This window comes from Labeo rohita, chromosome 14 (genome assembly GCF_022985175.1).
Source record: "Labeo rohita strain BAU-BD-2019 chromosome 14, IGBB_LRoh.1.0, whole genome shotgun sequence".
Classification (NCBI taxonomy): domain Eukaryota; kingdom Metazoa; phylum Chordata; class Actinopteri; order Cypriniformes; family Cyprinidae; genus Labeo; species Labeo rohita.
The window spans coordinates 20,311,185-20,336,624 of NC_066882.1; the positions used below are offsets into that span (position 1 = coordinate 20,311,185).

General features: G+C 36.1%; 2 protein-coding genes across 3 annotated transcripts; one reads left to right on the top strand and one right to left on the bottom strand.

Moving 5' to 3' along the window:
- Window positions 1–616: 616 nt before the first annotated feature.
- Window positions 617–3,644, bottom strand: exosc3 (exosome component 3). Its single transcript, XM_051127149.1, has 4 exons — window positions 3,373–3,644; window positions 2,911–3,060; window positions 2,639–2,790; window positions 617–1,085 (listed from the first exon to the last, which is right to left on the bottom strand). Exons 1-4 carry the CDS (start codon window positions 3,598–3,600, stop codon window positions 878–880), a joined length of 738 nt encoding a protein of 245 aa, XP_050983106.1. The 5' UTR covers window positions 3,601–3,644; the 3' UTR covers window positions 617–877.
- Window positions 3,645–4,824: 1,180 nt separating this feature from the next.
- Window positions 4,825–25,387, top strand: tcerg1a (transcription elongation regulator 1a (CA150)). Of its 2 annotated transcripts, XM_051127965.1 has the most exons (21): window positions 4,825–4,892; window positions 5,324–5,525; window positions 5,657–5,827; window positions 6,338–6,626; window positions 8,685–8,921; window positions 9,462–9,524; window positions 10,115–10,312; window positions 10,627–10,736; window positions 10,811–10,899; window positions 11,088–11,248; window positions 14,017–14,095; window positions 14,476–14,611; window positions 17,355–17,444; window positions 17,545–17,663; window positions 19,422–19,572; window positions 20,313–20,477; window positions 21,542–21,724; window positions 22,625–22,804; window positions 22,896–22,979; window positions 23,083–23,183; window positions 24,307–25,387. In XM_051127965.1, exons 1-21 carry the CDS (start codon window positions 4,846–4,848, stop codon window positions 24,506–24,508), a joined length of 3,057 nt encoding a protein of 1,018 aa, XP_050983922.1. In that variant the 5' UTR covers window positions 4,825–4,845; the 3' UTR covers window positions 24,509–25,387. The 2 variants fall into 2 exon arrangements, with proteins under 2 accessions (XP_050983922.1, XP_050983923.1); XM_051127966.1 differs by lacking the exon at window positions 9,462–9,524.
- Window positions 25,388–25,440: the final 53 nt, after the last annotated feature.

Sequence of the window (25,440 nt, forward strand, 5' to 3'; positions counted from 1 at the left end):
GCATATTCGCTAAATATTTTATTATATATGTTCTATTTCTTTTACCCACCTTATTTTTCAACACGGAAGTAATCCTTTAAGCGAGATGTCCGGGAATAACTAGACGAATAACGTGTGGTGAACAATAAAACTGTTTGCACTATATACCACTGATCATAAGTAGGATATATATTCAAATAATGTGGTAAGACACACCTATTTGCAATATCAAATTTACCTGTGTAGTTGCTGAGAACAGGTGGTGTACAAGGCTTTGTGGACTTGTGTCTTTTATATATTTGTGTTAATCTTGAAGCAAAAAAGACTAGATACACATTTATTATTTAATTATTGTTGACATAAGCTTGCTCTAGAGAAATTATTAATGCTCAGCATGTCTATAAAAAGGGATGTTTCTCAATAACTGCATATAAAATGATGCTGATTACAGTCATTGGGTTTCTCTTATCCAAACATCTGAAGTCATTTCCTGCAGCTACCAGTGTAGCAGCATGGTTTAAAACCACAAGCCGGCTAATGAAAATGGAGATAAAGTGCCCCCTTCTGGACCAGAACAGCCTAGCAAACCTAAAGCAATTATTACAACTTTATAAATCACTAAAATACAGGTTGCATCTGCTGTTTCACCAGTATTTTATTTATTTTTATTCATACAAAAATGTATTTTAAGAAACAAAGGCAAACGTATTGACTTCCCCTTTCTCTCTTATTCTGTCACGAGAACTGGAAATACAAAGGAAGTGATGTCCATTGTAAGCTTTTTTTTTTTTTTTCCTTTTTTTTCCACAGCGTGTGAACATCTGAAATCTGATGATGGGTGTTTTCGGCATGTCCAGCGCCAGTTGTATTGTGGGAAAAGGGGTGTTTCCGATATCCTCTAGAGGGAGCCTTCTGCCACTTTCTTGAATAGCGTCTGTCTCTGTTGTGAGGTCATGTTCTCACATGTCTCCAGAAGATTGGTCACTATCAGCGTCTGCTGAACAGTCTTTGCTTTCACCCACACTCTGCCGTTCATCCCAACAACCAGCTCAAAGGGAAAAATCTTCTCTAGGTCCTTCACTATTTCACTCTGAGGAGCCAGAAGTCTGATGGAAAGAACAACACACACTTTACTTTAGAAGTCAGAAGTCAGAAAGAGCTTTATTACCAAGTATATTTACACACACAAGGAATTTATGGGGAGTTGGTGACAGGAGCTTCCAGTGCAGAAGAAAGTACGGACATAGTGCAAACATACATGATACAGGAATTACACAGCTGAGATGGAATATAACACAAATGTAAGATTATTGCATTTTTATCTGTTTACCTCTGTAGATTTCAATTATAATACACATCTTTAAAAGCATTTTTCTCAAAATGATTTTTTTCCGCACAAATCTCCACTTCAGTATCACTAACATGCAAAACATTTTACAGTTTATTACTAGCAATTTTCAATCTTTTTAAAACATGTATGTATACATGTATGTAGTTATAAAAAGAGATGAAAACAAAAATTTGAACCTGGCTTTATCTAATGTTTATATTTCTGTTCTTGGAATGTATGCAGATCAGTGCATATTTAATTACATAATGCATTTTTTGCATATTTAAACAACATTTAAGAAAACCTGCAAAAATTGCTCGAAACGCTTGCAATTCTTAAAGGGATAGTTCACCCAAAAATGAAAATTCTGTCATTAATTATTCACCCTCATGTTGTTTCAAACCTGTATGACCTTCGTTCATCTTTGGAGCAAATTAAGATATTTTTGATGAAATCGAGAGCTTTCTGACCCTGCATAGACAGCAATGCAACTGACATGTTTAAGGCTTAGAAGGTTAGTCTGGACATCATTAAAATAGTCCATGTGACATCAGTGATTCAGATTTTATGTCCGGAAGCTATAAGAATACTTTTTGTATGCAAAGAAAACAAAAATAATAATTTTATTCAACATTTTATTCAATGAATTTTATTCATTTTATTTATTTTATTCTCTTCTGTGTAAGTCTTTGATGCGCATTCATGACAGTAACACAACGTATGCGCCTTGTGAATGACTACGACTGACACGGTAATTGTTTTTTGTTTTTGCTTTTTAAGTTGTATTTTTGGGCTTTTGTGCCTTTAATGGACAGGACAGTAGAGGGTGACAAGGAGTACTGGGCAAAGAGAGGGGAGCGGGATCAGCAAAGGACCTCGGGACGGGAATCGAACTCGGGTCGCCGCAAGTACATGTGCGTTATATGTCGGCGTACTAACCACAAGGTTATTGGCGCAGACGGAAGAGTAGAAATTGTTAAATAAAGTCATAATCTCTGTTTTCTTTGCACACAAAAAGTATTCTCGTAGTTTCATAAAATTAAGGTTGAACCACTGATGTCACATGGACTATTTTAGTAATGTCCTTACTACGTTTCTGGGCCTTGAATGTGTCAGTTGCGTTGCTGTCTATGCAGGTCAGAAAGCTCTCGCTTTTCATCAAAAATATCTTAATTTGTGTTCTGAAGATGAACAAAGGTCTTACAGGTTTGAAACAACATGAGGATGACTAATTATTGACAGAATTTTCATTTTTGGGTGAACGATCACTTTAATGAAATAAATCAGTCTATAGATTTTTAAGCTGCATTACATGGACAAATCACAAACCTGCGCACTAGTCCCAGTGACACTTTGAAGAGCAGCCCATCAGCTCCAAAGACCCCCATCCCGTTAGCCCTGCCACAGCTGTCTATACACACCAGCTCGGGTTCCATATCTTTGTTTGCAATTGTGAACTGGCCATACACCAGATCTCCAACCTGCAGAACAAAACCACACAATATCATTGTTACATTCATAATACAACACAAATAGTGCTTGTAAAGAAAATAATAATGCAAGTGGGGTATAAGGGAGTTGAGCAATATATGAGAAAATACCTGCACATTAGGTCTGTTTCTTTTGGTTGCTCCCTCAAATGCCAGATATGAAAGAGATGCCTGTTCACTTCCTCCCACATCCACTTTGAAGATGTCTCCAGACTTTGCAGTCACAATACCGATCACACTTTCACCTTTGGCTGGTACATACTGGAAGAAATAAGGATTAGGAGAACTAATTACCCCTAATGAGTGAAAGTTTGTTTTGGGCTTTTTAAATTTTATATTTTATGTTAAACTGTATTTAGAAAAGCACCAAAAAAAATATATATATATATTTTTTTAATTAATCATTTATTAAAAATAATAAGAAAAAGAAAAAATGCTTAAAATTACAAAATTTCCAACAGAACAAACATAAACTGAGTTAAAATAATAATAATAATAATAATAATAATAATAATAATAATAATAATAATAAGTGCACATAAATTATGGGTTTACTGCAGTCCAGTTCCTCACCCGTCTCTGCTGAGAGTCTATCCAGTACATATTTGGCTGTTTATGGCGCAAAATTCCACTTTTACACACTTGAACCTCCTCTCCATTTCTCCGGAGACCTGGACCGCATATTACCTTTTCTGTTTTAATACTACCATCTCCAGATTCAGGAAAACTAAATGAGAACACATCTCCGGGTAAAAGTACTTCACCGATCTTCTCTTTGAAACAAGCATGTATGGTATCCATTGCAAAAAAGCAACGTGAGTGCCCTGTGTTTGTGTACTTCCGGAACCGGGAAACGCTCTTATTATTTTCAAAATAAAAGTTTAGAAATAATATTTAATATCTAAAAATATTCAAATGTATATACACAACCAATCAAATGTTTTTGAACAGTAAGATAAAGAATTTTCGTCTGCTCACCAAGCCTGCATTTATTGATCCAAAACACAGCAAAACCAGTAATATTGTGAAATATTTTTACTATTTAATATAACTGCTTTAAGTGCTTTCTATTTAAATATATTTTAAAATTTAATTTTCAGCATCATTACTCCAGTCTTCAGTGTCACATGACCCTTAAGAAATCATTCTAATATGCAGATTTATTATTATTATTATTATTATTATTATTATTATTGTCATCAATATTTAAAACGGTTAAGTAAATTTTTTTTCAGGATTCTTTGATGAATAGACAGATCCAAAGATCAGCATTTATTTGAAATAAAAAGCTGTTCTAACATTATACACTATACCATTCAAAAGGTGGGAGCCATTTTTATTTATTTATTTATTTATTTTTGGAAAGAAATTATAGAAATTAATACTATTATTCAGCAAGGATGTTTTATATTGATCAATAGTGATGATACAGACATTTATAATGTTTATAAATGTTTTTTGAGCAGCAAAACAGAATAGTAGAATGATTTTTGAAGGATCATGTGACTGGAGTAATGATGCTAAAAATTCAGCTTTGAAATCACAGGAATAAATTACATTTAAAATGAATTCGAATAGAAAACAGTTATTTTAAATTGTAACAATATTTCAGCATTTTACTGTTTACTGTAATTTGGATCAAATAAATGTAGGCTTAGTGAGCAGAAGAGACTTCTTTTAAAAAAAAAACATTTAACAAGTTAAGCAAGTTAAAAGCTTTTGACTGGTAGTATACGCAACAACCAGGTATGTTTAATAATTTTTAAGTAGCCCTATAATCTGTTTTACACTACATATTTTAAAAATCTTATCACTCGTCACTTAACAAATCTAAAATAAAACATTTCCCTGATGAAACCAGTTTGGAGAAAAATATATTTACGACCATTTCAGATATATTGATTACTCAGAATGATGTGAAATGAAAAGCCATTAGCTTACATTTTTAAAAATGTATTTTTAAAAATGAATTTAAAAATCCATTTGATTGCCGTACACCAGACTCCAACGGAAGTGCGTCAAGGGGACTTTTATTGTATTCCCGTTATGGCGGAGCACACAGAGGCAGAAGGCATTGGCCTGGCCGTTAACAGGTGCGGATTTTGTATTATTTTTCATACACCGGCTAGCACAAACGACCAGTTAGAGCTATCTTCAGTTTTTTCATAATAGTGCACTGAATAACGTTTCGCAGTTGGCTAACTTTAATCTCTTTTAAGCCTCGTCTGGCCTGTTGGTTCGTGGACAATGAAAGCATCATAACAGCATACGGCTGAATGTTTTCACATCGTTATGTTTCGACTTTTTCTCGCACTTCAACATATAGGTTGTGTTTTTAGACATAATTGAGTCATATAAATTATATTATGGCACCTCAGGAAGATTTAATGGGCGTTACGGTTCGTTAGAATGAGTTGTACTGTGTTGTTTTGCTGTTTAGTGTCTATCTGCAGCAGCCGTTGAGTACTGTACGGATACTGTTTGTTAATATTTTGTTTTCATTTACTTGTTTCCGCTCCATCAGCATGGCTCAGCAGCCAGCACTCCGTTTCCCTGCCACTGCCCCTCCTCCTGCCAACCCCTCCACCCGCAGGCAGCCTTTACTGAGCACCCCTGTGCCTCCCTTTCCTATGATGAGGGGTCCTCCGCCACCTGCCCGGCCGCCCTTCGGACGGATTCCCTTTGACCCTAGCGTGCCCCCTCCCATGGGTGCCCCACCTTTACAGGTATGTATCTTATATCAGATACCCCTTATTATATATTTCCTCAGCATTGTTTTAATTGGAATGGAAAGAAAAGGTTGGGAATTGGGAAGGTTTCATTGACACCTATGACTTCTTTTTTTTTTTACTTTAAGAGACCTCCATTTATGCCTCCTCCTGGAGGATCCATGCCGCCTCCACCTGGCATGATTTTCCCACCAGGAATACCACCTACAGCCTCTCCTGCTCCTGCTCCTGCTCCTGCTCCTCCTTCCATGCCCTCAACGGAAGAAATTTGGGTGGAGAATAAGAGTCCTGAGGGAAAGGTATGAGTTCATTGTTGGTTGCCTATGGCAAGGTGTTTTGGTTTGCATTCCACGGAAAGTTGTATTTCAGAAATCTTTGATGAATAAGAAGGTCAAAAGAACCACTTTTATTTGAAATGAAGAAGTTTTATAACATTATTTTTGTTGTCACTTATAATCAATTTAATTAACTCCTGTTGAATAAAATAATAAATAACTTACAAATTAAATAATATTATATATTTATAAATATACTAAGAACTAAATGTTCTTCTTATGAGAATATTAAAAATTCTATTTTGTTTACATAATAAACGCATTATCTGTTGGATGTTGCTTAGTGTGTTTTTAAAGTTCACTATTTGTTTCACTTTCATAGCCAAATCAGTGCAACACAGTGAACTATTGCATTGTTATACTCCTCACTTGATGCAGATAGACGTTACCATAAATAAATACTTTGTTGCTTTCTTTACTGTTCAAACAGTTTGATCCAAAGTCCTAATCTGTTTGCGTTTCCTTTCTATTTAGGTGTATTATTACAATGCACGTACAAGGGAGTCATCCTGGACAAAGCCTGAAGGAGTGAAGGTGATCCAGCAGGCTGAGCTAGGTCCGATGATGTTGAGTCAGGCAGCGGCGGTGGCAGCAGCAGCAGCCAGTGGAGGTTCCACCGGGCCTGGTCCATCCATCAGCATCCCAGCTGTAGCCAACAGCACTACAACCACACACACCTCTCAGAGCCCCACACCAGTCATGAGCTCCACCTCCTCTCCCAGCATCACAGCAGCTTCACCTCTCCTCCCAACACCTGTGTCAGGTAAATGGCATTTCAGTGAGACCTAAATAATAGCTTTTATGAGATCATTTTTTGACCAATAATTTACAAGCTTTTGGGTAGGGGTGGGCGATATACTAGACACGATTAACTGGTAGAAATTTTTCAACCATTTATTGTGGGTACACTCTTACGTGATGTTGCTGTGCTACATTGTCACGAAAACTTAACAAATTGTCACAAATCGTTTGCAAGCATTTTTAAGAATTTCGATTTAAAAACAAGTCGTTGAAATTAAGCAAAAGAACTTATTTCGATATATGCGTGCACTGTCTGAGAGAAGCTGTAAGAGAAGCGTGCTCATGAAGACGGTGCTCATAGAGCGTGAGAGTTTTGAACGGAGTTATAGACCAATTTGGATTAGATGTCACAGTTATGTCACTTGCAGCTGAGCTCATTGTGGTGGCAGAAAAGCACTGGTAACAAGTGGAAAAATCCAGAGAATAAGAGAAAATTTATTGTTGTGCCTTTGGATGTCAGAATCGGAATGCAATCATTGATTTTTCTAATTAGCATTGTGTGAAATAATCTCAGAATTGCAAGAATAAAGTCAGAATTTTCAAATATAAACTCAAATTTTCCTTTTTTATTCTTTAAATCCATGCTTTTCATAGACAGTTGAAAACTCTATTTTTCTGCTCCGCCCAAAAAAAACGTCATCTCTGTTTGCAAAGACTGAATTGGTCTATTTTTGCTGCTTTTCAGGCCTGGAACATACTGTAATGTGTGTCAAAATGCCTTTTCAAGTACCCTTGCAAACAGTAATTTAGGTCTTAAGTAAAAGCAAACAGTTGAGAAAGTGAACACATGTAACAGTATATTGGATCTGGGCAGCTCTTAAAGTGACAGCAGTCTAATATTCCTCTGTCTGTAATTCATGTTAATCAAACATCAAAAGAGAGAAAATCTCTCACTGCTATTGACTTAATCACTTTTGTAACTGTAATAAGAAGAAAAATATATATGTAGTTTACACAGTGAAGAATATGCCGTGTTTTTATATATTTGGTTATACAGTATATGTAGGCTAGTATTAGTTTTTTGTGATATTGAAACTAGTGACAAGAACTATGGAATTTCTTTTGTATCAAAACTTTTGACATCATAAATACCTTATTTAAAGCAAAAATAACTATGTTATGATATATATTGTTACCCTGAAATAAAAAATAGCACAAAACCAGTCATAAGTCGCACAGGTATATTTGTAGCAATTAACCAAAAATACACGGTATGGGTCAAAATTATTGATTTTTTTTTTTGCCAAAAATCATTAGGATATTAATTAAAGATCATGTTCCATGAAGATATTTTGTAAATTTCCTACCGTAAATATATAAAAACTTAATTTTTGATTAGTAATATGCATTGCTAAGAACTTCATTTGGACAACTCAAGGGCGATTTTCTCAATATTTAGATTTTTTTGCACCCTCAGATTCCAGATTTTCAAATAGTTGTATCTCAGGTCATATATTGTCCTATTCTAACAAACCATACATCAATGGAAAGCTTATTTATTCAGGTTTCAGATGATGTTTATAAATCTCAATTTCAAAAATTGACACTTATGACTGGTTTTGTGGTCCAGGGTGACATTTCGTGAAAGATTTTGGCCAGCATTCTGGAGAAATTTGTTTCATATGTTTGTTTGTTAGTTTATTTTGTCTGGATGTCAGAAGTTGTTTTAGGTCAGAAACCACATTCTGGAGAAATTTGTTTTGTTCCCCATTTGATTTATTTATTTTGTCTAGGTGTCAGAAGTTGTTATATATTAGAAACACACTTTGGAAAAGTTTTGTCTCCCATTTATTTGTTTGTTTCTTTAATTTTTCTGTGTGTCAGAAATTGTTTTGGATCAGGATTTTGGATAATTTTTTTGTTACCCATTTGTTTGTTTATTTTGTCTGGGTGTCAGAAGTTGTTTTGAGTCAAAAATGCCTTCTGAAATAATTGTTTTGTTTTCCATTTGTTTGTTTATTTATCTGGGTGTCAGAAGTTAATCTGTGATCATTCCATACCCAACTGTTTGACCTTGCAGCCCATGATGTTGTGGAGATGCCATCAGTTGTAACCACAACCCCCAGTGCCATGGCGACCCCAATAGCAGCTGTCAATCCTCCAACGGTGACGGTCGCCATGACTACAGGACCGCCACCTCTGCCGGTGGCATTGCCCCATACTGTGCCACAGCCTGCTGCTCCAATGCCAGGATTCCCTCCTGTCATGGTGCCACCCTTCAGAGTGCCCCTGCCAGGCATGCCCATTCCACTGCCCGGTAAGTTTGACCTTTGAATTTGTTCGCATTATTTTTTCCCCCCGTTAAGAATTCTTCTCTAGTACGCGACTGCCTTTCTCTCCTCTGTTCCTTGTCTTTCTGTCTTCTTCACACTATCCAGTGCATGTCTGTAGTTCAACTGGAACCTGTAGACTCTAAAAGATGCCCTTTTTTTCCCTCACTGCTTATTGGATGACAGTTAACTAACGTCTTTAATGAAATTGTATCATGGAAAGCAAAGCAAGCTCCTGTTGTAGTATATTAAATAATGAATGCAGTCTTAACTACTGCATTAATGTTGTTGCGTTGCAGAAGTGACATTCAGTGTTCTATAGATGGCAGTAATCCGCCATTTTCATGTGCACTTGTTGCCAAGCAACATAGCCTGACATTATTGCCTAATTTCACTCGAATATAGATCAGCTAGAACTGTAGTGTTTTCATCATAAATGATCTTTGCTATCCTGACACCTGGAAGCAGTAGGTGACGTATGTTTGTGTCTTTTCCAACACTCTTTGCTTGCTTATGCGCTCTTTCAGGTGTAGCAATGATGCAGATAGTCAGCTGTCCCTATGTAAAGACTATCTCTCCTACCAAAAACGGTAATTCCCTTCCCCATTATGGCATGTTAGTAACTGTTGTGCATCATTATGCTTTCTTTAAATGTAATCATTTCCAATTAGAGGCCCCTCTGTTTCTTACAAATTAGACATTTTGAAGACTCACTTTTTCTATTGTTTTTGACTTAACATTTTGCATAGTTGGAGTAGATCTGTTTTTCCCCCTTTGAAATCTAGTTGTAGGCAGTAACCTAAATAATAAACTGCTGTAGAAATTCAGATAACACAGTGTTGTGATTTGTCGTAACTGTGTTCCTACCTTGTGTCCCTTTTTTCTTTAATGTTTTTAATGTGATTTTGTGGTGGTATTGTCTTTGCATGCATTAGTCCCTTGTTTAATTTAAATGTTTAGGTTTTAATGATATTTGTGCAGTAGTTAAATCCTCCAACAAAGATTGTATAATGGCCAAATCTTTTTTTTTTTCTATTGATAGAAACTAATATATATATATTTTTTTGTAACATTATGTGTAACTAATATAACTGTTAAATCATTATTCCATAATTTTAATTGTGGAAGAGAAGAGCTACATGTCTTGAACCGATTCTGATTTTGTGTATGTTATATCAAGGTATGCTCCCTGGCATGGCACCACCTTTGGTACCCATGATGCCCCCTCAAATGGCAATGGCTGGACCCTCAGGACTGCCTGGAGCTCTGAGTACATCTGACTGGACTGAGTTTAAAACCCCAGAGGGAAAGTCATACTACTACAATAAACACACACAGGAGACCACCTGGGACAAACCAGAAGAACTCAAAGAGACAGGTTAGAGACTGGGACAAAGATGACCACTAGGGAGATGACTCTTGGAAAAAAATAAAATTAATAAGTTAGTTAAATTTTAATTGGCATTGACATTTTGCTTTTCAAAACTGGTTTTGCATTAAATCTGTAAAATTGTTGTTTTTTTAGTTTTATTTTTTCAGTTTTTTAATGTTACAGGTTTGAAGATGAGTGCTGAAATGTTTCATAACGCCTTTAGCTAGCAAAGATGATTGTAACACGTTATTTACAGTTGGTATTAATTTCCTAAATTAAATTTTATATAAATATATTTTTTTTTCTTGTCTTCATAACAGAGAAAGAGAGTGAGAAGATCAAGGATGTGGGTCTTGACTTGATTGATGCTGAAATCATGGAAATGGAAGATGGAAGCCCAAAAATTGACCCGCCAAAAGAGAAGAAAGAGGTTGGTAGCATGTCTAGTTTTCTAAATTTTTGTAAAAAAAAGCGTTTCTGACATCATCTGTATTTTATTCTTAGGAGCTGAGAGAGGAAGAGATGACAGAGGAACAGAAGGCAGCGAAAAAGGCAAAGCCTGTTGCAACCACACCTATTCCTGGCACACCATGGTACGCTGCCGCTTTTTACACAGATTTATTTGATCCTCACAAATCAAATCAACTACTTTTACTACTTTTAGTTGTAAATCCCCCTCAAAATGAGTTCGTAAAGTGGAAAGATCATTTAGTTGGAACTCTTGGATGTTGGTTTTTTGTGTTGGAGTTACATGTGCCCAATGTTTATGAATATGTTTCAGGTGTGTGGTGTGGACGGGCGACGAGCGGGTGTTCTTTTATAACCCAACCACGCGTCTGTCCATGTGGGAGCGGCCGGATGAGCTTGTGGGACGGGTTGATGTAGATAAAGCGATTCAAGAACCTCCCCACAAAAGAGGTCTGGACAACAGCCACAAACTGGGTAAAGGTCATCTCCATAGAAATGCACCTGTTGCATTTAATGTTCAATATCTCGCATATGAAGTATTTGCGTTTTTTGTAGAAATGATAGATAATGTATTTTTAAACTAATATTTAGAAAGAATTTAAATAATACTGTATGTAAACTATGTGGAATATGGTAATTTTTTTTTGTCATCAAGTAATTGATAAAACAGCCAATAAGCAAAGCTCTAGTCAAAAATATCAATTAAGAAGCCATTGGCTCCTATTCATTGGCTCCTAGTCAAAAGTTTACATACATCTTGTAGAATTTGCAAAAAGTTAAAGGAGAAGTCCACTTCCAATTTACAAATAATTTACTCATCCGCTTGTCATCCAAGATGTTCATGTCTTTCTGTCTTCAGTCGTAAAGAAATTATGGTTTTAGAGGAAAGCATTTCAGGATTTTTCTCCATATAATGGTCTTGATTGGTGCCCCGATTTTGAACTTCCAAAATGTAGTTTAAATGCAGCTTCAAAGGGCTCTAAACGATCCCAGCCGAGGAAGAAGGGTCTTATCTAGCGAAACGATCTGTCATTTTTTTCAAAAAATAAAAATTTGTATACTTTTTAAGCACAAAAGCTTGTGTAGCACAGGCTCTGGGATGCGTGTTCTTGACGCTACGAATTAGTGATGGGTCGTTCTTGAATGATTCTTTCATTTTGAATGTATCTTTAATGTGACTCGGGAAGAAGTCGTCGTCTCAGGGAGTGATTCGTTCGGTCACGCGTGCGCAATTAGGTTCTGTACTGGAGTTAGTTCACTTGTTTCGAGTCTTTGGGTTTTTCGATGAACGAACGACTCGAACCCGAAGACTCAGGAGATTAATTAATCAATTCTTTTTCTGGCTCACACTGCATTGGTTAAGCTTATGGGGCTGTCACGTGATGAACGAACGACTCAAATCCAAAAACTTGTCAGATAAGAGGTGAGGTGAGCTAATCATAGACTTAAGACCCAGGTAAACAATAAAATAATCTTTTCTGTGTCTTATAGCATTAAAGTTTTGTCTTGTTTGTAGTGTGATAAACATTTGTGTAAGCAGTAGATGTGTTAGGCAAGTAACACGTAACATTTTAATTATATTTTGCTAAAATGAACGAAATGACCCGAAAAAAGAATTGTTCATTTTACTGAACGAGACTCGAAGGTCAGAGTCGGTGAAATGATCCGAACTTCCCATCACGTCTAAGTTCATCGTCTGTGTACTCCGGCTAAAAAAGGTAGAGTATGGTGAAAAAACTCCCTCTTATTTTCTCCTGCAACTTCAGAATTGTCCGACATCGTTGTACCTTTTTGTTTGTAAACAGCATTTGACTTACTTGCACTTTCTTAGTCTTTGCGCATTCGCTTTGTAAACACTGGGTCTGTAGTTCCGCCTTCGTTCGGCGTGACCTTTCGAAATGATTCAATAGCACGTGAGCGTGCATCCCAGAGACTGTGCTACACAAGCTTTTGTGCTTAAAAAGTATACAAATTTTTATTTTCCCAAAAATAAAAAAAAGATTGTTTTGCTTCCACAGCTGGGATCATTTGGAGTCCTTTAAAGCTGCATTTAAACTACATTTTGGAAGTTCAAAATTGGGGCACCAATCAAGTCCATTATATGAAGAAAAATCCTGAAATGCTTTCTTTAAAAAACAATTTATTTACGACTAAAGACAGAAAGACATGAACATCTTGGATGACATTGGGGTGAGTAAATTATTAGTGAATTGTTGTTCTGGAAGTGGACTTCTCCTTTAATTATTTTACCAAAGTATGAGGGATCATACAAAATGCATGTTATTTTTTATTTAGTACTGACCTGAATAGGATATTTCACATAAAAGATGTTTACATATAGTCCAGTGATAGTTGTTCATGAGTCCCTTGTTTGTCCTGAACAGTTAAACTGCCCCCTGTTCTTCAGGTCCTACTGAGGACAAGTGAGGGACTCAGTGTCTTCTGTAGCTTCTGAGGGGCAGTACTAAATGGGAAAAAAAATACCCTATTTAGGCAAAATAAGAAAAAATGTACACATCTTTATTCTGTTCAAAAGTTGCATTAAGACATCCCTGGTGTTCCATCGTTTTTTCCTTCTGAAGCATCAGTGAACGTTTGAAGCTTCTGTAATAGTTGCATATGAGTCCTCAGTGTGAAAAGATGGATCTCAAAATCATACATTGATTGTTGGAGGGTTCAAATACACAAAAAATGCTGAAAAACCAAAGAAATTGTGGCACCTGAAGGATTATTCTGTAGAACAGAGTGCAGTGTAACTGTTCAGGACAAACAAGGGACTTATGAACAACTTTCACTAAACTAAAAAAACAGCTGTGGATCATTCAGGTGACAACACAGTATTAAGATGATCATACCTAAGCCATGCAAATTTTCAAATGCCTTTTATTTGAGTGTTCATTGACAGACATGGAAAAATATTTTCTGTATGTGAAGGTGAAAGACATTCCATGCAAATTTTGAAATCATAATGTGTACATTTATGTTGACTTAAAATATTTTGGTCACAAATGTAGCCATTTTAGGTGCAGTCTGGAGCCCTGTAGTAAAAACAAATTTGACATGTAATGTTTTTAGATGTTTCTAAATTTGTCTACTCCTTCGGAGACAAAAGTGGGGAAAACTCCTGTCTGTATGTCAGCTGTGAGCGTTAAGCGCTCTCTATCCATGTCAGACTCCGTAAACAGCTTGTTAATAACTGTCTAAACCTTCTGTTGCATGTTTGTGTGTTTCCTGGGACACAGTGCTGGCTAAAGAGGAGCCGGAGTTTGCTATAACAGAAGATACACCTGATGATGAACCCAGCAAGGCCAAAAGACGAAAGTGAGAATTTTTCCAGGAACTTGTATTAAGAAAGTAAACGGTCAGTTTTGACTTTGTGTTGACTTTAAGGTTCCATTTCAGAGGGAGTTGCATAAAAATACTTATCTCCAATATCTTCCAGCAGTCAGATGTCAAAATTTCTTCATTCTAAAAAATTTTTGGATGCTAAATTAAACAGCATTTAAATAATTAAAAACGTGACTGGTCTCTAAATAATAAGACAACAAATTATGATGATATTATGGACTGTGAAGGAAGTCAAAGACATTTTGTTTTGACATTCTTGTGCATTTTCATGCCAAAAATTCAGATCGAATGTGAATAGGCTGGTTTAGGCTTAATCACATGTATTCTGACTGATTAGTTGTTTTGTGCATTAGGGTAGAAGAGAAGAAGGAGGCCGACACGGAGAAGGAGGCAGCTATGGAGGCAGAGCTGAAGGCAGCACGTGAAAGAGCCGTCGTTCCTCAGGAAGCTCGGATGAGTCAGTTTAAAGACATGCTGCTTGAAAGAGGGGTAAGACACATATACATTTTATTTATAACAAGTGTGTGTGCATATACACACATACACAAACTTCTTTGCAAAATTCTGACATGCTTTTTTTTTTTTTTTTTTTTTTTTTTTTTTTTTTTAACCCTTTGGTATTGTTCATTTGGGAGTCACACTTCTGTTGTTTGTTGTCAAAACTCACTGGACACCTGAAATGTAACTTTATGCAATATTTATGATACGTTTTTCCCATTTTTTTAATATGTGTATATATATATATATACATACATACATACATGCATATTATTTACTTTTGTGTTTGTTTGTTTATTATATATATATATATATATATATATATATATATATATATATATACACAATTTTTATGTAACTTCTATTATGGCAGTACTGAATGTTAAAATAGCGGCAATGTCTCAAAAATCAAATTTTTGAACTCAGATTAGTGCCATCTGGTGGGAGTAAAAAAAAGAAAAACAACTGCAATTCCATGGTTTAGCCACTAAATTCCTGCTCTATATAAAATGCTTATAAATTCTCTAGTTGTTTTTAGACTTAACTTATTTTTGTTAAATTGTGGATTTGGATATATCTTTGACATTCTCAAAGACAAGTTTTTGTAAAGGTTTAGATTTTTTGTTTGTTTGCAATTTTGGTTTAAAATGTCAGTTTTTGCATGGATTTTACTACAGTCAAACCTGAATACAGAGAAAGACATTTTGTTACACGCAACACCAAAATTCAACAAAAATGTAACAAAAATGAACAGGAATGCTTTATCAGAGGGTAATCAATCTGATTTTAACACATCTTATTCGAGTGTTCTGGCTCAATTTTGCTATATTGTTACAGCCACACCAGTTAATTTGTATCTGTATAATAGTATATTGTGTGTGTGTGTGTGTCTGTTTTGTACTCTTGATGTTTTAGAGCAGTGGTGCCCAAACCTGTTCGTGGAGATCGACTTTCCTGCGGAGTTTAGTTCCAACCCTAATCAAACACACCTGTCTGTAATTATCAAGCGCCCCTTGAGATCCTCATCAGCTGTTTCAGGTGTGTTTGGTCAGGGTTGGAGCTGAACTCTGCAGGAAAGTCGATCTCCAGGACCAGGGTTGAACACCCCTGTTTTAGAGTGTAACCCTGTCCTTGGTGTCTGTTTTTACTGCATTTTTGGCCGAATTATTGATTATATTTCACCCATTTGCAAAAACAATGCTTTGTGTTTTACAATCACAGTAGTTCATTTGGAATGTGTCTGTTTTGAAATCTTGATATTTTGTCACCCCTTCATTGCTGTGCACTCTTTCTGCATCATAATTGATTTGTAGATTGTACACACAAAAAATTCTCTGTATTCTCACACCAGAGGGTTAAAAAAATTAACACTTATTCAGCATGGGTGCCTTAAATTGATCAAATTGATCAAATAAAATGAATGCTTTTTTCTTTCTTTCTTTTTTTTTTTTTTTTAAACTTACTATTCATCTGAAATCTTGAAATAATTTCTTGTTCCGTATATATGAAGGATTTATTCTGAAGAATCATGTGAGACTAAAAACTGAAGTACTGCTACTGTAACTGTGGCTGCTAAAAATAGTGTGTTTTCACAACACGTCATCAGTCGGCCATATTGGCGGCACTGAACGTAAACAATGCCACTGAACCAAACAAACTTTCAGATTTTGCTAATTATTTTTGCAGAAAATGATCAATTATTGTCATGTTTTGGGCTGTACTAATCGCTTGGACCAGGAAAAACATTTGTAAACTGCCAAAAGTAATAAGGAATCAAGGAGAAGAGTGCAAAAAGCTGAGGAACAAAAGGCGTTTGTGATTGGCCAAATTAAACCAGGATTTCCAGGGCGAGAATCTTGACAACATTTGTTTTTGTTCTTATCATTTGTGAAATATTAAGCTAACATCCAGTTTGTACTAATGTACTTACAAAGTCAACGCAAATCAAACTGTTTATTTCCTAACAAAATGGCAGAGAGATTTGGCTGGGTGTGATTCCCGCAGTGCGGTTTATATATTTATTTTCTGGTCTGAAAGGTTAAACCCATCATTTGTTTTAAGCTACGGTCCTCATTAAAATACTCACCTGACATTTTCAGGTGATCAGAGAAGCACTGATCAGTGGAGTCTCACCACCCCCCCCACCCTTTTGGCAACAGATTTGATGTTTCTACTATGAAATATGGATAAACGCATATGTCGCTTATGTGATGGAGATCCCTTCAAGTCTGTAGTAGAGAGCTATCTGCCCTTTGCCACGCCGTCCAGTGCCAAAGATGAAAGGCACATTTGCAGTCAAAGGGTCTCATCATCAAGGCAAGACCCCTTCCCCCTCTCCTCATCCTCGGACCCCCACGTGTCTGAGAAGTGCCGTACATCAGCACATACAGTCATCACTCGAGTAGACGGCCTGCCCGTTCACCCCCATCTAATTACACCTCTCTCATTGCGCCAATTAGCATGGTGGGAAAAGAAAGGGTTGGAGGCTGAGAGATGGAAGCTGAGGACCACCTGTCGGTGTGTGTCATTCATTAGGGATGGTGGGATGGAGGATGAAAAGCAGTGGGCTCACACACCCTGACTCCGACGCCACAGGAGGGGGACACGCTCAGAGGGGCTCACCTACTGAACGCTCTCTACTCGTTATAATGGCCCTAATTAAGAGGAAGGGGGGTTGAAATGGTTCTGTGACTGTTTTTCTCCATCTCTCAACATCTTTCTCATCTTTTATTAGGTCTCTGCGTTCTCTACCTGGGAGAAGGAGCTTCATAAGATTGTGTTTGATCCACGTTATCTGCTGCTCAATCCCAAAGAGAGAAAACAGGTACACACACACACACACTATATTGAGCCACTAAACAGATTGATCGTCTCCAAGTATAGTGTACATTTTCCCACTCATCTCGACATTGTCTACTCTGCAGGTGTTCGATCAATATGTGAAGACGCGTGCTGAGGAGGAGAGGAAAGAGAAAAAGAATAAAATCATGCAGGTTAAAGATGACTTCAGGAAAATGATGGAGGAAGCTAAACTGGGTGTCAGGTACATGCTTAGACATTTAAGTCATTAAGGATCATCAGGATAAACCTAATTCATCAGACCTGTTAGTATACTGTTGTTCACTTACTTTTATTTTGGTTTTATTTTAAAGGTGTTTATCAGAAATAAACCAAGTAGGTTATAAAACAATCTATTTTAACATGTTGGGCTTTGCAAACAATTAAAAAATAGCAAGAACATGTCCTGTGTAAGTTTCTTTTTCTTTATTTAATGTTTTGTCTACCATAACAGTATTCATTTGGGGGTTTTTTTCACAACAGATATTGACATGTCTGAATAATTAATCAAATTAATAACATAATGTACACTGCCGTTTAAATTAAAAAATAAAATAAAATTCTCTGTTCTCTAAGGCTGCATTTATTTGATGTGAAAATAGTATTACAATTTAAAATTTTCTGTTTTAGTATATTTATATATATATTTAATAAATGTAATTTATTCTTTTGATCGCAAAGCTAAATTTTCAACAGCCATTACTCCAAACGTGTCAAATGATTTTTCAGAAACCTTCCTAATATAGGAATTTCTCATTATCAACACAGAAAATATTTTTGTGGGAACAGCAGTAGATTTATTTTCACTTAGAAACTTAGAAAGTTCAAAAGAACAATATCCATTTGATATACAAAGGTTTTTGAATGGTAAGAATTCAAGAAGTTTTTAAGAAGTCTCTTCTGCTCACCAAGCCTGCATTTATTTTTATCCAAAGTAAAAGCAAAAACAGTACAATTTTGAAATGTTTTTACTATTTAAAATAACTGCTTTCAATTTGAAAATATTTTAAAATGTAATTTATTCCTTTGATTTCAAAGCTGATTTTTTAGCATCATTACTCCAGTCACATGATCCTTCAGAAATCATTCAAAAATTCTGATTTGCTGCTAAAAAAAAACATTATTAAGTTGAAAACAGCCGAGTAGATTTTTTTTCAGGTTTCTTTGATGAATACAAAGTATAGAAGAACAGCATTTATTTAAAATAGAAATCTTTTGTAACATTATAAATGTCTTTATCATCATTTTTGAATTTAAAGCATCCTTAGTAATTAAAAGTATTAATTTCTATAAATACTAACTCTTTTAAAAAAAAGTATTTTTGAAGATCATGACACTGAAGACTAAAATAATGATGCTGAAAATTTAGATTTGATCACAGGAATAAATTATATTTTAAAATATATTCAAATAGACAACAGTTATTTTAAATAGAAAAAAAAATCACAATATTACTGCTTTTGCTGTATTTTGGATCAAATAAATGCAGGCTTGGTGAGCAGAAGAGACTTCTTAATAAAACATTAAAAATCTTACCGTTCAAAAACTTTTGACTGGTAGTGTAGAAATATTTGATAACAATGTAAAAGTCTTTAATGTCACATGATGAGTTTAATATGCCAATACTGAATAAGTATTCATTTCTTTAAAATAAATCTCGCTGACCCCAAACTTTTGAACAGTAGTGTAATTAATTATATTCAAATATTTACCTAATTGACATCCCTGATTCAGTAATAACCTGATAAAGTCTCAGTTTCCACAACATCAAAGTCAAGTCATTATTTTTGTAGTTCATTCAACTATGATAAGCTATTTTAAAGCCCGTGGTGGGGGTGAGTAAAGACCACTGTAGCAAGAAAAGAAAAGGCTGTATATGATGTTTAGCTAACTTTTTGCTTTGCAGTGAATGTAAATATGCTAAATATGTAATCTAATAACAGTGTCTTTGTTATCTTTATAGAACAACATTCAGTGAGTTCGCTGCCAAACATGCCAAGGATTCACGCTTTAAGTCCGTCGAAAAGATGAAAGATCGTGAAGCTATTTTTAATGAGTATATGACGGCCTTCAGAAAGAAGGAGAAGGAGAACTCAAAGAATCGTGGAGAAAAGGTGAGGAAAAGAAGTTTCCTCTTCACAGAACTGTTACCTGTCAATCCTATTAAACTTTCGGAAGTCGTGCTTGTTATTTAACTGACATTTAATACAATAGGAGCAAGTGCTCAATGGGTGCACACAGAAGAACCAGGATCCCCTACCCAGACATTATTATACATTGTATAACTTTTTTAAATACTTCAGATTCATTGTCATGTAATACACTGCATGTTCACAGATGAATACACTCGCAGACAGAGACTAAGACACTGGGACTGTCTGTTTGTGAGCTGTAATCTGCCCTGGCGTTTGGTCCACACACTCGCTGTCTCTGTGGTTAGGGTTAAGTGCAGAGCGTCTGGGCTGATTGCCTTTGGCAGCTAAAGGTCAGCCATCAAACATTAATGCCAGTGAAATGTCACCTGTGTGGGGGGGCCATAGGTTAGGAGGGAGTGTTCACCAGGTGGGGTTCACCAGAGGATGCCCATCTAATTCCGTGATAATCAAACCGTATTAACAACGATCATGTGTTTTAGTCACATTTTTGAACTGTTGCAATGGCTGGTGGCAGTAGTCACTCATTAACCATTGGCTTTAGACATATGTGACTAAATGTATAGTGAAGTGAAGGAACATTGTCACAGAATCAGTACAAGTATTAGTTCCTAATCATTTAACTTGCCTTCAAATGTTTTATCTCTTGAAATGTAACCATTATGAACGTATAGATTTATGTTGCTGTTGTTTGCTTTAAGGTCAAGCAAGACTTTTTTGAGCTCCTGTCTGATTACCATGTGGATGGTCAGCAGCGCTGGAGCAAAGTGAAGGAGAAGATGGAGACTGACCCTCGCTACAAGGCTGTGGAAACCTCTGCAGCTCGAGAAGAACTCTTTAAGAACTACGTGGAGCGTCTTGCCAAGGTTAGTGAAGCTGCTTCACTTTACACCATGCTTTGGGTGTAAGCCCAATAAGTGAGAAATAACATTTTGAAATTCATGAAAATTGTTAGATGATAAATACAGTTGAAAAATGTATTTATTTTATTTTAAATAAGAGGGGGTCATACAAGATGCATGTTATTTTCCATTTGACTCATATGCAACTATTACAAAAGGTTCAAATGCACACTGATGTTCCAAAAAGCAAAACAGTGCATTAAGAGCCAGGGGTGTAAACTTTTAAAGATGTATTTTTTAGAATTTTTGCTTACTGTGACAGGATAGATCAGACTTGACAGGAAGTGAAGTGGGAGAGAGAGTGGGGGTGGGATCAGGAAAGGTCCTTGAGCCGGGATTCGAACACAGGACGCCCGGAATGTGTACATTGTTCTTATTTTGCATAAATATCATATTTTTTTATTTAGTATTGCCCTTCAGAAGATAATTACATGTTTTCCAGAAGACAAAATAAGTTAAGTTTTACCCTGTTCTTTAAATTCCAAAAGTTTTCACCCCCCAGCTCTTAATGCATCGTTTGTCCTTCTGGAGCAACAGTGAGCATTTGAACCTTCTGTAATAGTTACAAATAAGTCCTTCAGTTGTCCTCAGTGTGAAAAGATGGCTCTCAAAAATCATACAGTCATTGTTGAAAAGGGTTCAAATACACAAAAATGCTGCAAAACCAAAGAATTTGTGGGGCCTGAAAGATTTTTCTGAAGAACAGCGGGTAGTTTAACTGTTCAGGACAAACAAGGGACTCATGAACAACTATCACAAAAAAAAAACACTGTATTAAGAATCAAGTGCATGTAAACTTTTGAACATGGTCGTTTTCTTTTGTGGACTATATGTAAACGTCTTTTATGTAAAATATCTTATTCAGGTCAGTACTAAATAAAAAATAACTATATTTTGTATGATCCCTCTTATTTTGGCAAAATAATTGACAATTTGCAGATTCTGCAAGGTGTATGTAAACTTTTGACTTCAACTGTACGTGTTGACTTCTCAGCTTTTCCTGTTCGTTGATCTTGATACTCCTTCAGAATCCAAACTCTGAGAAAGAGAAGGAGCTAGAGAAACAGGCCCGGATAGAGGCCAGTCTAAGGGAAAGAGAGCGGATGGTGCAGAGATTCCGCTCGGAGCAGACCAAAGAGATTGACCGTGAGAGAGAACAACACAAGAGGGAGGAGGCCATCCAGAATTTTAAAGCACTCATGTCTGATATGGTAATAGACATTGTTCAAGTATTGGCTTCTTCTTATGATGCCAGATTGAGATTCTTAGTCTTGAACCTTGAACGTTAAAGGGGTCATCGGATGCAAAGTTCACTTTTACATCATGTTTGAACATTGTGTGTTGGAAGTATATGTACAAATCTACCCTATAATGATAAAAATCCATGCAGTAGTTTTTAATTAATCTGTAAAAGAAATATCCCCTTTTTTAAATTAAAAAAGTTAATAGCTGATTGACATGAGCGTCTTACCTCAGACCCGCCTAAATCAGCTGTAACACTCTGACCTTCATTGTTTCGATGCAGGAGCAGGGATGTAAGTAAGACACGAATATCTCAGATTGAGCGATTGAGGTGTTGTATGGCTGGATGTAATAATGAATGTAGTGGTCATCCTTTACTCCCGACATCTGAGCCGCTGAAGATGCAGTAGATTACATTTGTTTGTGAAGGGAATGCAGCTCCCGATCTACATATATCCGTCTATGTTCACGGGAATTATTCGTGATCCAGTGAGTATAAGGGTTTTTTTTTTAATGAATCTTTGCGATCGCTTTTCCTAAGTTTAGCGGCTAAAGTAAACAGACCCGTCACTCCACAAAGAGAAGAGAGGGGCGGGGCGAGCAGAGCTCATTAATATTTAAAGCAATCTTGACCAGAACAGGATAATTTTTGCAGCGCTGATTTTGGCAAGGTTAAAAAGGTGTTATTTACACTACCATTGAGAAACATTTAAAGAAAAAATGTTTTTAACCAAAGCAGGTTATAGACATTTCATTAGGACCCTAAAGAATCACATCAACTTGTGGAAAATAGGAATCCAATGACCCCTTTAAATCTTAAATCTAACAGTGTAAAATTGTCATTGAAAATTGTTTTCTGCGTGTGACAGGTGAAGTCATCTGATGCAAACTGGTCGGAGACACGTCGGACGCTGAGGAAGGACCACCGCTGGGAGTCGTCCTCACTGCTGGAGAGGGATGAGAAAGAAAGGCTCTTCAACGAGCACATCGAGGCCCTCGCAAAGAAGAAAAAGGAGCAATTTCGCCAACTTCTGGATGAGACGACCTCGGTACGTAGTGCCCTCCATTACCTGGGTCGTGTCTCTAACTCTGTTGTCAGTTAATCTGTTAATCTGACTTAAATTTCTTCCTCTACATCAGATCAATTTGATGACATCTTGGAAGGAAGTGAAGAAACTCATTAAAGAAGATCCAAGATGCATCAAGTTTTCCAGCAGTGACAGAGTAAGGCCTGTCTTTGCCTCTTGATCAAAACAGTTATGTCTTTGTTAAAGCTATAGAGTAAGTCTTTTCTAACTGTCCCTGCTGCTCACCTTTTTTACTGTAGAAAAGACAGAGGGAGTTTGGTGATTACATCAAAGACAAGTACATCACGGCCAAAGCGGACTTCCGAACTCTTCTGAAAGAGACCAAGTTCATCACCTACAAGTAAGAAGCTCCAAATTGAATTCTACGCTGTATAAAAGTTTATTTAGTAAGAGAAAAGAGTAAATGTAAAAACTGTGATCACTGTCTTGTTAAAGGGATAGTTCACCCAGAAATGAAAATTACTCTGATTTACACACTCTCGAGGCATTCTAGATGTATATGACTTTCTTTTTTCAGACAAATACAATAGGAGTTCTATTAAAAATTGCCCTGGCTCTTTCAAGTTTTATAATGGCAGTGAATGGGTGTTATTTTTCAGTAGTCCAAAAGATTCCCAATAAAGAGCATCTATCCATCATAAAAACGAACAAAGGCCTCCTGTAGTGAATTGATGCATGTTTGTGAGTGAAAAATCCATATTTAAAACATTATAAATGGTAATCTATAGCTTCCGCTAACAAAACATAACACCAGTCACAAACTACAAAGTATAAATTGAGGGTTTGTAAAGAACATTGTCAGAGGGTTTTGATATAAGCCAAAAAGAGACTGGTTTTCCTTTGCTAAACAAAAGAAAACTTTGCTAATGTCTAACCCCAAGTATAATCAATAGTAATCATGACTAGAAATACACTACAAGTAAAAAGTTTTTAAACAGTAAGATTTTTTATGTTTTTAAAGAAGTCTCTTTTGCTCACCAAGCCTGCATTTATTTGATCCAAAATACAGCAAAAACAGTACAATTTGGAAATATTTTTACCATTTAAAATAACTGTTTTCTATTTTAATATATTTTTTAAAATGCAATTTATTCCTGTGATCAAAGCTATATTTTGAGCATCATTACTCCAGTCTTCAGTTCATGTGACTAATGCTAAAAATTCAGCTTTGAAATCACAGGAATAAATTACATTTTAAAATGTATTCAAATAGGAAACGGTTATTTTAAATAGTAAAAATATTTCAAAATTTTACTGTTTTTGCTGCACTTTTGGATCAAATAATTTAGGTTTGGTGAGCAGAAGAGACTTCTTTAAAAACAAAACTTAAAAAAAAAAACAAAAAAAAAAAAACTGTTCAAACACTTTTGACTGGTAGTGTAACTAAAAAGTTGGTAAAAAAGGGTTATAGCTCTTCTGACTCATTGACCTTTTTTTTTTTTTTTTTTTTTTTTAATCTCCAGATCACGTAAGTTGATGCAGGAGTCAGAGCAGCACTTGTCGGACATAGAGAAGATTTTGCAAAAGGATAAAAGGTACCTGGTCCTGGACTGCATGTCAGAAGAGAGGCACAAACTCCTCATGGCATATGTGGAGGAGCTGGACCGCAGGGGACCACCTCCTCCTCCCACTGCCTTTGAACCTGCTCGACGGTCCACTAAATGATAACGCACACCTCCTAGATATATTTTCCCCACTCCTTGGGCCCACACTACTACCGTTCACGATAGACTTACAGAAACGGTAAATCACTCCAGGTCAAAGGTTCTACTTTTCAAACCTTTCAAAGTGAATGGTATACCCCCACTTATCCACTAAGCTTTTGCCACAGAGGACATGATGGAATAATGACCAATCAATTTAATCAAGCGTAAGACACAAAGTAAGTATTCTGACCAACTGGAAGGGTTTTTATATGATGCATTTCTAGGCAATCTCCTTGAGGAGCCAGTGTTTTCATGTTCTCACACAAATTCTTTATCCGTCCATACAAGGGTTAAAGCCACATTAGATGCTCAGTGGTGATTGTAGAGAGTCCGTCTTGTGTTTGGGTAACTGTCCTGAACGTTTTTTTGGAGGTATGACCACCTGGTGCCTGCCAAGCCTAATTTTTTTCCCTCCAGAGCTCTGCTACAGTTTCAAATTGCGAACATCAGTTCCGTTTCATGTGTCCCATCTTTTGCTCCAAACTGTGATTTGCTGAAATTGGGAGAACCTCCCAGTTTTGTGAACATTTTTTGGTGACTTTAGTCACCCACAGGGATATTCAAGACTTATGAAAGCCTCTCTGTGTATATGTAATTTTAACTGACTGTTGGGTTAACATGTAAGATGTTTCTAGATGATGAATATATATGGATAATATGTATTCATTAGTTTGTTTACAATGTGTTACGACTGACCGTATGAGCACTGGCAGTTGGCCATGTCAACTGGTCCTACGGTTTAATTTAATTGTTCAGATGTTTCTTAAAAAAAGATCTTGTTTTTTGGACTTGCTTTATGTACAGCTGAAGTTGAATAAAAGCAACCATTCTTTTTTTACTTGTGACTAGATTTTACATTTTCCAGGTGTGTGAAATAACAGCTCAAAGCAG

Bases quoted from the DNA above. Each gene is read 5' to 3' on its own strand.
- exosc3 (XM_051127149.1), bottom strand. From the start codon at position 3,600: ATGGATACCATACATGCTTGTTTCAAAGAGAAGATCGGTGAAGTACTT. The intron at 3,061-3,372 runs GTGAGGAACTGG...TATTTCTTCCAG, and splicing joins TAGACTCTCAGCAGAGACGG to TATGTACCAGCCAAAGGTGA. The intron at 1,086-2,638 runs GTTTGTGATTTG...TCTTTCCATCAG, and splicing joins TCACTGGGACTAGTGCGCAG to ACTTCTGGCTCCTCAGAGTG.
- tcerg1a (XM_051127965.1), top strand. From the start codon at position 4,846: ATGGCGGAGCACACAGAGGCAGAAGGCATTGGCCTGGCCGTTAACAG. The intron at 22,980-23,082 runs GTAAGGCCTGTC...TTTTTACTGTAG, and splicing joins AGTTTTCCAGCAGTGACAGA to AAAAGACAGAGGGAGTTTGG. The intron at 23,184-24,306 runs GTAAGAAGCTCC...TTTAATCTCCAG, and splicing joins ACCAAGTTCATCACCTACAA to ATCACGTAAGTTGATGCAGG.